The sequence below is a fragment of the Saccopteryx bilineata genome, chromosome X (genome assembly GCF_036850765.1).
Source record: "Saccopteryx bilineata isolate mSacBil1 chromosome X, mSacBil1_pri_phased_curated, whole genome shotgun sequence".
Taxonomy (NCBI): Eukaryota; Metazoa; Chordata; class Mammalia; order Chiroptera; family Emballonuridae; genus Saccopteryx; species Saccopteryx bilineata.
Genome location: NC_089502.1, coordinates 98762449 through 98775487, shown reverse-complemented (window position 1 = coordinate 98775487; position 13039 = coordinate 98762449). Strand labels below are relative to the sequence as shown.

Sequence of the window (13039 nt, the reverse complement as noted above, 5' to 3'; positions counted from 1 at the left end):
CTGAGGGCTCAGGGAACTGGTACTGGGGTCAGGGAACAACATAAGAGTGCAGGCAGCTGTTGGTACTAAAGCTTGGTGAACTGTCAAGAGCTGCCAAACTCTTGCTGGCAGCTGAGGCAATAGTGACACAACCACAAAGGCCAAACCAGGACCTAGGTCCTTCTTACAGTTGTACCTATCAGTGAAGGCTGCCATTTACCCCTTTTGGTAGCCAGGGTTCCAAAAGTTATTGTTAGAAGAATTTCATGTGTTTTGAGCTGAATAAAACATACCCAGTGGTATGCCGATCTCCTCAAGGCATAATTAAGGTGTAGATGTTGATGAAGAAATTGTTACTGCAGTGGTTGTGCCTTGAGCAAGCAGATAAGCCCTGGGTCTTCAAGATCCACCCATTCTGGCCTGGGACATACTTTGGGCCCCGAGGGAAACTTCAGGAGTGCAAAAGGATAGGACCACAGAAGAGCCAGGAGGCCATGCTCGGAGATCCAGAATACCCTGGAGGATACCTTGGTTCTTTTTTCTTTTAATTCTTTTTTTTATTATTTTTTATTCAGAGAGAGAGAGAGAGAGAGAGAGAGAGAGTGTCAGAGAGAGGGATAGATAGGGACAGACAGACAGGAACGGAGAGAGATGAGAAGCATCAATCATCAGTTTTTCATTGCGACACTGTAGTTCATTGATTGCTTTCTCATATGTGCCTTGACCGCGGGTCTTCAGCAGACCGAGTAACCTCTTGCTCGAGCCAGCGACCTTGGGTCCAAGCTGGTGAGCTTTTTTTATTTTATTTTTATTTTATTTTTTATTATTAATCTTTAGAGAGGAGAGAGAGAGAGAGAGAGAGAGAGAGAGAGAGAGAGAGAGAGAGAGAGAGAGAGAGAGAAGGGGAAGGGAGGAGCAGGAAGCATCAACTCCCATATGTGCCTTGACCAGGCAAGCCCAGGGTTTTGAACCGGCGACCTCAGCGTTCTAGGTCGATGCTTTATCCACTGCGCCACCACAGGCCAGGCTGGTGAGCTTTTTTTTTTTTTTTTTCATTTTTCTGAAGCTGGAAACAGGGAGAGACAGTCAGACAGACTCCCGCATGCGCCCGACCGGGATCCACCCGGCCCGCCCACCAGGGGCGGTGCTCTGCCCCCCAGGGGGCGATGCTCTGCCCATCCTGGGCGTCGCCATATTGCGACCAGAGCCACTCTAGCGCCTGAGGCAGAGGCCACAGAGCCATGCCCAGCGCCCGGGCCATCTCTGCTCCAATGGAGCCTTGGCTGCGGGAGGGGAAGAGAGAGACAGAGAGGAAAGCGCGGCGGAGGGGTGGAGAAGCAAATGGGCGCTTCTCCTGTGTGCCCTGGCCGGGAATCGAACCCGGGTCCTCCGCACGCTAGGCCGACGCTCTACCGCTGAGCCAACCGGCCAGGGCCTGGTGAGCTTTTTTTGCTCAAGCCAGATGAGCCTGTGCTCAAGCGGGTGACCTCGGGGTCTCAAACCTAGGTCCTTGGCATCCCAGTCTGACGCTCTATTCACTGCGCCACCGCCTGGTCAGGTTCTTATTGGCAGGAGCAGTGGATAGTCCAATGGGAAGGAATTTGAGGGTCCTTTTCTTCACCAAAGAAGATATATTGGAGCCTTTTTTCAAGCAGACTCAAGTCAACAGGTAACTTGAGTGTTCCACTGAATGTTTGTACCAATCTGAATTTCTGGTTCCTGTGGGCCTCACTTGAGTCAAGACCTTTGGAGTGTAAGAGGCAAGACCAGGGACTGGGAAGGGCCTGGAGGGGCCCGGGCCCAGCTGTGGTAGGAGGGAATTCTAAGAGAGGGAGTGTCGGGAGAATCCCTTACTCAGGTATTGAAGAAAGATGAACCAGGAAGGTGAGGCCCTGGTCTAGAGGCTTGTTTTAGTAAGGGGGCAGCTGTGTAGGGGGCGGTGTGGGCTGATGTCCTTGGTTGGCTCTGATTTTGAACCCTTACCTGCACTTCACTGCTGTCAAAGTTGGTCAGAGGAGTGAGGGAAGGACAGGTGGAGGCAAAGGGGATTTCTAGATCATACCTTCTGCCCATCTTTCTATTCCCCAAACAAGCACTTTCAAGGAGTCTCCCACAGGCCATAGTTGGGGAGAGGGTAGCAAGGCTGCCCCTTCTTCCAGAGTCCTTGGCTGGGTTATGTGGGGTGGGGGTCTGGGACCCTTGGGGCCTTCCCTTTTTACTCAAGTCAGACTCATAGTACAAAACTTAAGGGTGGGGACAGTAACACCCCCAGGTTTGGATAGGTCAGGACATCCTCATTGGATGACATCAGGGCAATGCAGGAGGTGAGGAGGAGAGCTGTTAGCCAATTGATAGGTCATTTGTCAACGGACTTGTCACTGGAGGGATCTGTGAATAGGGAAATTTGCCAATGAGGTAGTAAGTTGTCAGCAGTAGATAATTTATGAACTAGAGAACCCTGGGAAAATAGGATTTATGTTATTCTAGTAAAATGTTTTAAAGTAATGAGTAGAGAGATTAGTCAATAAGCTGTGATTAATAGCACAGGTTAAATTATTGACATTGCAGAATCAATAATGCTAATGGCAATGTAGAGAATTATTACCAATACCTCATCTATATATTTTTTTCTTCTTTTCCAAGTGATAGGGGAGATAATGAGACAGACTCCCGCATGTGCCCAGACAGGGATCCTCCTCGCCACCCCCATCTAGGGCCGATGCTCTGCTATTTTTTCTAGAGTCATGCTCACAACTGAGCTATTTTTTAGTGCCTGAGGCAGAGGCTCCACAGAGCCATCCTTAGTGCCCAGGGCTGATGCACTTGAACCAACTGAACCATGGCTATGGGACGGGAAGAGAGAGAAGCAGTAGGGGGAAGGGGGTAGAAGCAGATGGGCACTTCTCTGTGTGCCCTGACTGGGAATAAAATCCAGGACCTCCACACACTGGGCCGACGCTCTTACCACTGAGCCAACTGGCCAGGGCCACCAATACCTCATAAGTAAATACCTTTAAGTAAAATATAAAAAGCCAACGTTTTGCACCCCTTGTCCAGGGTGCTCCCATCAGCTCATCAGTGATATGGGTTTTATTTCCAGACACTACACAGGGACACTGCCTGCTGAGTGGTAGGTCTTTATTTCATTGTTTTGAATAAAGACAGGAATGGGAGAGGGGGTGAATACTGTGCAGGTTTCAGCTTCTGGTGGGGGCAGGATTCAGGCGCTCCGGAGCCGCAAGGACTGCCAGTTGCACATCCCTGTCTTCTGTGGCAGGCAGGCAAGGTGGCGGCTCTGGAAGCCCTTATCAGAGCCTGTGAGCAGCTGGTCTGTCCACAGACAGTGAGTGTTACTCTGCAGTTTGCAGGGAATAGATGAGCATGGAAATACCTGGAGGAGAGGAGGGAGGTACATCTCTGAGGGCTTCTTCTCCTACCCCTGCCTCCCCTATGGAGCAGAATGTACCCCTCCTCAGCATTCAACATTGAGCTGCTAGAGAGACCTCATATCACTCCACCTGGATATAGACTCAAGAATATTCCCTCCCATTGGGGGAACAGTCATTAGACTCGGTGAAGTGACAGTAATCCAGCAAAAGGATCAGATCCTTGGCGATTAGGTACAGTTATGGGCATCAGTCAGGTGAGTCTCCTGAGAACTGTCCCATAGTATAGGGAACAACTGGCAGTAACAGGCAACAGCTGGTGGGTGGAGAACGTAAGCATAAAAAGGAGACTGTGGAGCTCACACAGTTACTGGGTCACAGGACATTCAGGAACATCAAGGACCAGTTCTGGAATAGTCAAAAGGGCAATGTAACTTGCCCTCATGTATAAAACAGTCACAGCTGAAAAGCAATGATCAGATGTGCTGGGGAAGAGTCAGTGGGTTGGGGAACAGCACTTTGGGTTTTTGGAGAACATTCTAGGGAACCAAGGAGCAATCCCATGATGGTCAGGAACAAATGTCAGGACTACAGTATAGTCACAAGGGAGAGTGAGAGGGACAGGAAGCAGCCGAAACAGTGAATCCCTAGGTATAAGGTGCTGGGCAAAGGAACGGCATTCAAAAGAATGTCCAGAACAGTCTCGGGGTTGGGGGAACAGCAAGAAAGATCAGGGACACCCCTGGATCAAGGATTTGGGGAGCAGCCGTAGGGACAAGAAATAGCCAGAGGGAGCAAGAAACAAGACATTGTTTAGGGAAGAGCCCACGGCGCCCTCTCCAGGTGGCAGGCAGAGCCCAGGCACTTACTGTGCATTCCTCACAGCCAGCAGTGTAGAGCTTGGTGAAGCCCCGGCGCTGAGCAGAGCTCAGACTGTTCCATGGAACAACGAAACTGCAGGTAGTTATGTGCAGGTGTCCATTCAACAGTTGTCCTGGGAAAGGGGGAATAACAGGCAGCTTCTGATTGGTTGGGCCAGGGGGTGGGACCAGATCAGAGCCTGACTGGCATCCCTGGAGTACAGACCCAGCTGGGAGCCTTCCAATAAACTGAAACTGGGGAGGGACCCTTCCCTCAGAGCTTTGCTGCCTCGAGGTCGCCCAACTGCATCTGAGGGAAGGGTGGCATGGCCCAGGACGAGGGGGTAGAGCCTCACCAGCGATGAGAAACTCCTCACTGCGGTTCTTGGACTGGTGGAGGTATCCACAGACGCTCTCCATGGCTGGGGTGTAGACGAACCGGATATCAGGGGCATCCCCCAAGGCGTTGAACCCTTTGAACATCTGTTGATGAATGAAAAGAGTGTCTTTTGCTGACATGATTCTCCCACTCCACCTTCTTCATACAGCATCCTGAGATCACAGCTAAATCCTCAGCAGCTGATGGCCAGAGGTGTTTTTTTGTTTGTTCTGGCAGGGAGACAGATGTTAGGACTGTTGAGAAAGGGGCAGGGGGGGTACCTTGGTCATCTTGATCTCGTAATGCCGGTATAAGGTGGTCTGGTTGACTTCTGCTATCCCCATGAACCTGGCTCTGATGACTGAAGGAGAGGAGGGGGGAAAACAAGTCAAATGGACTATGTGAGCCAATAAAAATAAAACAATCATAAAAACCCCAATCACAATAGTCATACTAGCAAAACATATACTTAACTAGGGGTTACTGGATGCCACACAACACACTAAGAGATTTACACATTTGTTAACTGATTCACCCATATTGTGAGCACCTACTCTTTGCCAGGCACTGCTTTAAGCCTTTTTCATATATTCATCATGTGGTTCATTCATTCAATGAATGTTTGCCAGGCACCCTTCTGAGTGATAGGGACACAACAGTGAACAAAACACAGAAATTCCTTCCCCTGCGGAGCTCACATTCTAGCCAAGAGGAGACAGACTAAACAAAAGCAAAATAGCTAAGTCTATGGAATGTTAAAAGGTATTAAAGTGTGATGGGGAACTTCAGAACTGGGTAAGGGGAACCAGGAGTACTAGGGGACAGGGGCAACATTTTGGGAAGGTAACAGTTGAGGCAGTCGCTCGTATGGATACCAGCGGGGAAGGGAGCAGCCTGTGCAAAGCCCCTGAGGAGGAACGGGGCCTGGAGTAATCAAGGAAATGAGTGAGGATGCCAGTGTGGCAAAGTCAGAGTCGAGGCAAGGCTGAGTGGAATTCTAGAGGTGAGCACCATCCTGAACCGCACTGGACTGAGAGAAAGCAAAGCAATGTGTAAGCAGAGTGGGGTCCACTCACCGAGGTCCGAGTTGCAGAAGGCCATCTGCGGGTGGGGTGGAACACAGGTACAGGCCCTGCAGGGGGCTGTCAGACACAGCAACAACAGGATGCCGGAGGCCAGGGGCGCAAACGGGGCCATGGTGGGTTCTACAAGGGTGGGGAAGGGGGGTCAGTGGCTTCCAGTCCCGCTGATCCCAGGACCTGGGCAGGCTTCCCCCCCATTCCCCCCCAAGCATCCTGGATGAGGATTAGGCTGCCACAATTGGACAAAGGGGTTGGGGGGTTTGGGGATTTTAAGGGGGTGGGTATTTGAGAGCCCAGAGGATTTTAGGGGGCTAGGGGGTTGGGAGAATTTCAGAGTTGTGGAGTTTGAGTGATTTAGGGGACTGGATAAGTGAGGAGATTATGGTGCTGTGGTGTTTGGGGAAAAGGGGGCTGGGAGAATTTGAAGACGGGGGTTAGGGAAATCAATGTGGAGGAGTTGGGGATGAGGAATTTGGGGTTGGGCAAACTGGGCGTCTGGGGGGTGGTTGGGTGTTCAGGCTTGTGCATAGTGAGAGATAGAGGAGGCTGGGAGTTAAGGGGGGCTGCGGAGTTCGGAGTTCGGAGGAGGCTGGGGGTTTAGGGAGTTGGAGGAGTTTGGGGGCTTGAAAGAGTGGGGATGCCGGAGGGATTTGGAAGCAGAGGAAGTCTTGAGGTTTAGGGAGTTGAGGATCTAGGAGTCTAGGGTATTGGGGGAGCTGGGAGAGTTTGGGGAGCTTCAGAGGTTTGTGGGTGGGGGATTTGGGAGGCAATGAGAATTTAGGTGAGTTGGCCGCTTGGGTGGCATCTGTGATATTGAGGCTCGGGAGCTTGGGGGAGTTGGGATGATATCAGGGGTTGGAAGGAGTTTGGAGCAGTTCCAGCCCCCACCCGGACCCTCTCCCCTTGAGCAGCCCAGGGTTCTGGTGCCTGCCTTTCAGGCTTGAGCAGCCAGCTTTCAGCAGCAAGAAAATTCCAGCCCAGGTCCAGGCCCTGCGGCTGCCCGGGCCCCTGCCTACCTCTGGTGTAGCCTCTCTAGGCGCTGCGTCTGCGGCGATGGCGGCAGTGCCTGAGCAGCGGAGGATAAATGTCCACGCGAGGGGCGGGGGCGGCAGTCGTGCGGAAACCACAGGCCTCCAGGCTTCCTGGATGTATTACTCATCCGCCCACCGTCAGTGGCTGCCAAGGGGCGGGCTGAGGGCTGCCGAAAAGGAGCTTCACCCTCCTCTCATCCCGCTGGGCCTCGCCCTAATCATCCCCCTCCCCCATCTCCAAGTCCGGTCCCAGTACTTGCCGGAGGCCTCAGTGGAGGGCTGAGAGTCAGGATTCCCCCAGTGCAATTCCCCCAAGTCTCCAAACTGTCTCCATAGTCTATCCGATCATCCACTGCTTGCAAACTCCCCATGGCTGAAGCCTGAATTAGTTCATTTCATCAATAAACATTTCTTTTTTAAACTTTCTCTTTATTTAATGTTTATTTTATTGATTTTAGGGAGAGAGGAAGGGGGGCAGAGAGACAGAAACATCAATTTGTTCTTGTATGTGCCTTGATCTGGGATCCTCTGCTCTTCTGGACGATGCTCTCACCAACAGAGCTATCCACCGGGCATTTCTTGTGCACCTACTGTATGTATTATCAATCATACACAAAAATTCCCCTCGGCCCTGGCCGGTTGGCTCAGTGGTAGAGCGTCGGCCTGGCGTGCAGGAGTTCCAGGTTCGATTCCCGGCCAGGGCACACAGGAGAGGCGCCCATCTGCTTCTCCACCCCTCCCCCTCTCCTTCCTCTCTGTCTCTCTCTTCCCCGCTCGCAGCCAAGGCTCCATTGGAGCAAAGTTTGCCCGGGCGCTGAGGATGGCTCTGTGGCCTCTGCCTCAGGCGCTAGAATGGCTCTGGTTGTAGCAGAGCAACGCCCCAGATGGGCAGAGCATCGCCCCATGGTGGGCATGCCGGGTGGATCCGGGTCGGGCGCACGCGGGAGTCTGTCTGACTGCCTCCCCGTTTCCAACTTCGGGAAAAAAAAATTCCTCTCTGGTAGATCCGGCATTCTAGTGAAGAGTGGGGGAGGCAGAGAGGACACCAAGTAGAAGTAGTGGAGGGAGATAAGGTAGGTGAATGGAGGACGAATACAATGGGGGGTAACTGAGGCACGGAGAGATTAAGTGACTTATTCAAGATCACAATAAGTGGTAGGACTAGGATTTGAACTCAGGGGGCCTGGATCCAGAGCCTGGGTCTTAACCCTGCACAAAAAAACAGGCAAATAACATTTATATAACATCAACTGTGTAGCAGGCACTCAGCATAATTTATCTCAAAGCTCACAATTTTCGCAACATGGGTGGATATAGAGGGTATTATGCTAAATGAAATAAGCTAGAGAAAGAGAAATACCAAATGATTTCACTTATATGTGGAATCTAAAACACCAACCGAAGTAAAACATGCATATAGACACAGAGAACAAACTGGTGGTTGCCAGAAGGGGGAATGGGGTGGGTGAAATAGCTGAAGGGGATTAAGAAGTACAGACTTCCAGTTATAAAACAAATAAGCCATGGGGATGCAATGAACAGCACAGAAAATATAGTCAATAATATTGTAATAACTTGATAGACTGACAGATGCTAACTAGAATTATCATGGTGATCATTTCGTAGCGTATAAAAATATTAAACCACTGAGTCATACAAACCACTGAAACTAACATAACGTTCTATGTTAACTATAATTCAGGGTGTTTTTTTTAAAAAAACCTCATAATAAGGTTCTGAGATGGGTACCAGTATTATTCCCATTTTACAGATGATGAAATATGAGGCATAGAGTAATTGAAGAACTTTCCCAGGATCACAGGGCATGGCTAGGTTTTGAACTTAAGCCAGGTGGCCCCAGGATCTAACCCAGGCTTAGGAAGTGAGGAAGGTGCTGGTGAATTACTGAGTACTGAGGTGAGGGGAGTTGAACAGTGGTGAAAGAGGCCAGTGAGTCAGAAGAAAGCTGATACCTTCCCATCCTGCCCTACCCCTTCCCCACCAACTCCTCCCCACCGTGCTCCTGTGTGTGGGGGTGTTAAGCAATCCCTGCCTGCCAGCTTCCAGATGCTACTAGCATCTTCCCTAGGATCCTGGGAAAGGGCTCTGAGGGCTGATTAACATCCTTTGTTGTTCAGGGAGTTCAGACCAATAATAGTAACGGTATTGATGACAGCAGTCACTTATTGAGCACTTACTGAGTACCGTGCCCTGAAGTCTTTGTGTAAATTCTTTTATTCAATCTTCATTACCTTTTGCTAATTAAGCTAGATTAACTCAGGGAGGTTAGCCCAATCAACAGCACCATCAGCACAAAAAAAAAAACAAAAACAAAAAAAAAACTACCATCAACACTTATGGAGTGCTTACTGGGTATCAAGCACTGTTTTGAAATCTTTGTAAGCACTTTCAGTCAATCCAGATTACTTCTTGCTAATGTTGGCTAACCAAGGGACGTTAAACCAATTGTAGTAATAGCAACCAAGCACTCCTGAAGAATGCAGACTTCCTGTGTACCAGATATTGTGCTAAGCATTTTTCCCGACAACGAATCTGTTCCTCAAAATATCCCTGTGAGTTAGAGACTGTTCATATTCTCATTATGCAGATGAGAAAACTGAGACACACTAAGAATCGAGTGACGTACCCAGGAATGGCAGTGAAGAAATGACTGTTGGGGAGACAAGGGGAAGGACATAAACCAGGAATCTGAAGAAGCTGATTGTGCAAGTGAGGGAGTGAGAGTGAATGAGACAGGGGGCTGAGTAAGTCAGCAGCGGGGCCAAAGGGAGAAGTGACGAAAGGGAAAGTCGTGCTGCAGCCCCTCACTGACCCTGGTTCTGACGCCAGCTCTCTGACTCTGACACCTGAGTCAGCACAGAGTTTTGCCAGCTGTCTACATGTGAGGGGTTGTGTCCATCCAGGTTAATGTGCAGGGGTTTTTTATTCATTTTTTAGAGATGAGAGAGAGAGAGAGGAGAGACAGAGAGAGAGAGGAGAGATAGAGAGAGAGAAGGAGGGGAGGAGCTGGAAGCATCAATTCTCATATGTGCCTTGACCAGGCAAGCCCAGGGTTTCGAACCAGCGACCTCAGCATTTCCAGGTCGACGCTTTATCCACTGTGCCACCACAGGTCAGGCCAATGTGCAGGTTTTTAAACTGGTGGGATTTCATGGAGGGGTGTCCCGGTATGTGACCATCTATGGGGCTGGGTGTGCATGGAGGGCCGTGGGGCCCAACTGGGTGTGCAGAAGGGACACTTGGCAATCTCCACAGCACACCAAGTGCTTGGGCCTGATTGTGCCCTTTGTACAGATTAGGAAACTGAAGCCCATAGAGGGTTAAGTGACCCGCCTGGGGACCCACATGGTTTTAGCAAGAGGAGAGGCCAAGATTCAAAGCTAGGGCTCTCCAGATGATCCAAGAATGTAGCGCTCCACTCATGAACACATGTGTGGGCACACACACACAGGTCCACAGCGTTGTGTTCAGGCCGAGGTCCAGAGGAAATAAGGAGGGTTTATAAAAAGAGGAGCCTAGTCTGACCAGGCAGTGGTGCAGTGGATAGAGTGCTGGACTGGGACATGGAGGACCCAGGTTTGAAACCTCGAGGTCGCCAGCTTGAGCATGGGTTCATCTGGTTTGAGCAAGGCTCACCAACTTGCGCCCACGGTCGCTGGCTTGTGCAAGGGGTCACTCTGTCTGCTGTAACACCCCCCCCCCCCTTCAAGGCACATATGAGAAAGCAATCAATGAACAACTAAGGTGCTGCAACGAAGAATTGATGCTTCTCATCTCTCTCCCTTCCAGCCTGTCTGCCCCTATCTGTCCCTCTCTGTCTCTGCCACACACAAAATTTTTTTTTAATTATAAAAAGAGGAGCCTAGAAAATCAGGACAGGGGGTGTGCTGCGTACAGCTCTCTGCTGTGTCTGCCCCTGAGAGTTGCCTGTATGCCTTTAAGTGGTATGTGTGCAGCTGAGTGTTTACTGTAGCCCTGTGTGTTTTGTGTTGCTTCTGGGAGTTGCACGTCTGCCTCTGTAAAGCAGGTCTAGATTGCACATGTAATTGTGGATATTCCTCCCCTCTGTGAGTTGTGTGTCTGAGTGTTACATCATCATCCGCTGCCTCTGGGTGCTTCCCTGCAACGCTACCTAGATGATCCCCATAAACCCATCCCAACTCAGTGCCTCTCAGGGCCCCATAATGACGCCAATCTTTTGGGAAATGAGGAAGGTGGGAGTGCAGAGGGAGGGTGACGCCTGACGGTCAATGGGTCACTCTGAGCCTGCGGGCTTCCTGTGCCTGTCGGGAACTGGGAACCACTGCCACCCCCAGCCACCCCTCCGGGAATGGCATTTCTCTACCCTGCGGGGCAGCTGTCTGCACAGCAGACAGAGGGCATGGCCCTGTGTGCATCTGTACTATGGTGGGGCTGGGGTTGCCCAGTCCAGTCCCCTCGATCCTGCCCAGGGTCCAGGAGACTTGACTTATCCCTGCACCTGCATGTGTGAGCATGTGAGCATGTGTGTGCATGCACACACCCAGGAGTGTCATCTCTTTGCTTAGGAGGGTTGCAGTGTCTCCGGTTGTGTGTATGCCTCTCTGTGTATGTGGCAAGACATGTTGTGTCCCTAGATAGACGTTTGTGTGCCTGGGAGTGTAGTGTGGGTTTCTGTGTTATAGGTCTCAGTGGTTCTATTAATACCTACAAGTGTGTCTACCTTTCTAGGTATGTACTGTGGGTCCTTCTGTTTGTTGTGTGTGGCTAGGAGTGTTGAGTGTGTGTGAGTGTTGACTACGTGCCCTGTTCTGTTGTGTGTGCCTCTTAGAGTTGTGTATGCCTCTGCATTTCATGGTTGTGCCCTGAGGGCTGTCTTTATATTACATGGGTAATCTTTCATATAGTATAGATTTGGGTGATGGGAGGGGGTTGTGTGTGCGTCTGCGCGCCCAAAAGTGTTGTGTGCTGCTGGGCCAGGAGGCTAGCCAGAAGCCCTGGCCCCCAGCCCACGCTGTGAGCACTGGGCAGGTTGAATGACTGTGGGCATCTCCACAGTTGGAGAGTGAGATGTGCTCCGGAGGCTGTGCTGGCTGCAGGTCTCTCCGTCTCATGGGTCTCAACATGCATGGGCATCTGTGGGTTGGGTTGTGTAGATCTGAGTTTTGAGGGTTTGTGTGTGCGTCTCTAGGTTGTGTATGTGTGTGGACAAGGCTTACATACAAGGCCTGGCTGAGGGGTCCAGTTGTTACATGCTCACCACCACACCCCCATGCACACACATGCACACACTCACTTCTCTATCATCCAGTCACTGTATAAACAAACTTTCCCTTTTCCGGAAAAGGCCCCCACCCTGATCCCATGCCTCTGCCTGGGAAAGCAGAGGCGGGAAGTCTGGGGGTGGTGGAGGGAGGGACAGGCAGACAGGGCTCTGGGTTTGATCTTGAGATCAGAGGTGCTGTGTGACTCCCAGCTGCTGTCTGCCTGTCTCTGACTTGCCTCTTCTGGGAAATGGCTTCTAATGTGGCTCCTAGTGGATAGGCTCCCCTCAACACCACCCCCACCCCTGGCAATCAGCCCTCCTGCCCTGACCATGCTCTGCCTTTCCACCTACCAGCTCAGCAGCACAACGTACCCTGTGGTTGTGAAGATGGGGCATGCGCACTCTGGGATGGGCAAGGTGAGTCCCTGGGTTGGGGTGTGACCCTGTGTGTTTGTAAATGGTGCACGCTCCTGGCATTGTGCATATGTATGTAAATGTATATTTTGTATTCAATGCACACCAGTAATTCTGTATGATTGTGTGTCCTGGGGCGTTTTTATCTGTTTCTATCTTTTCCCTCACATTCTTAGATTTTGTTGGCCCAATTTTCTATCATGCACTTGGCTAGCTTTATGTGTCCTGTTATTTTGTTAGCGTATACAGCATTGTATCTGTGTAGATGCATGCCTCTGTGTTGAACACACACTACGTAATCCTTTATATTCAAGGGTCTTGGGGTCCTGTATGCTTTTCCAACATCTGATTTTGTCTGTGTATGTAGAAAGCAGACTTGCAATTTGTATGTTGTGTATCCATGCTTCTGTTGTATATTGTCTACAACTAATTTTATTACTGTATGCATATACTGTATATACACACAATTTTCCCACAGCTTATTGAGACATAGTTCACTTACCATACCACTTACCCATCCATGCATGAGTACCTTGGTATGTCTGCTGAATTTCTGTGTACTTAGCTCACCTGTGTCATTTGTGTGCACACCTCCACCCTGAGGCACCGCCATTGCTGCCCCTTCCTGCCAAGGCCCTGATC

At 50.5% G+C, this 13039-nt stretch overlaps 2 protein-coding genes across 3 annotated transcripts in view; one reads left to right on the top strand and one right to left on the bottom strand.

Moving 5' to 3' along the window:
• Positions 1 to 13039, top strand: part of SYN1 (synapsin I) — a 54421-nt gene that overhangs the window by 36289 nt on the left and 5093 nt on the right. For both annotated transcript variants that reach the window (XM_066250408.1, XM_066250406.1), the window contains exon 6: positions 12338 to 12400. In XM_066250408.1, coding sequence (XP_066106505.1) covers positions 12338 to 12400 — 63 coding nt within the window. The remainder of the gene's footprint in view (positions 1 to 12337; positions 12401 to 13039) is intronic.
• TIMP1 (TIMP metallopeptidase inhibitor 1) lies at positions 3101 to 6858 on the bottom strand. The gene is made up of 6 exons (XM_066249205.1): positions 6703 to 6858; positions 5681 to 5809; positions 4886 to 4965; positions 4582 to 4708; positions 4235 to 4359; positions 3101 to 3370 (listed from the first exon to the last, which is right to left on the bottom strand). The coding sequence occupies exons 2-6, from the start codon at positions 5799 to 5801 to the stop codon at positions 3200 to 3202; spliced, it is 624 nt and encodes a 207-aa protein (XP_066105302.1). The 5' UTR covers positions 5802 to 5809; positions 6703 to 6858; the 3' UTR covers positions 3101 to 3199.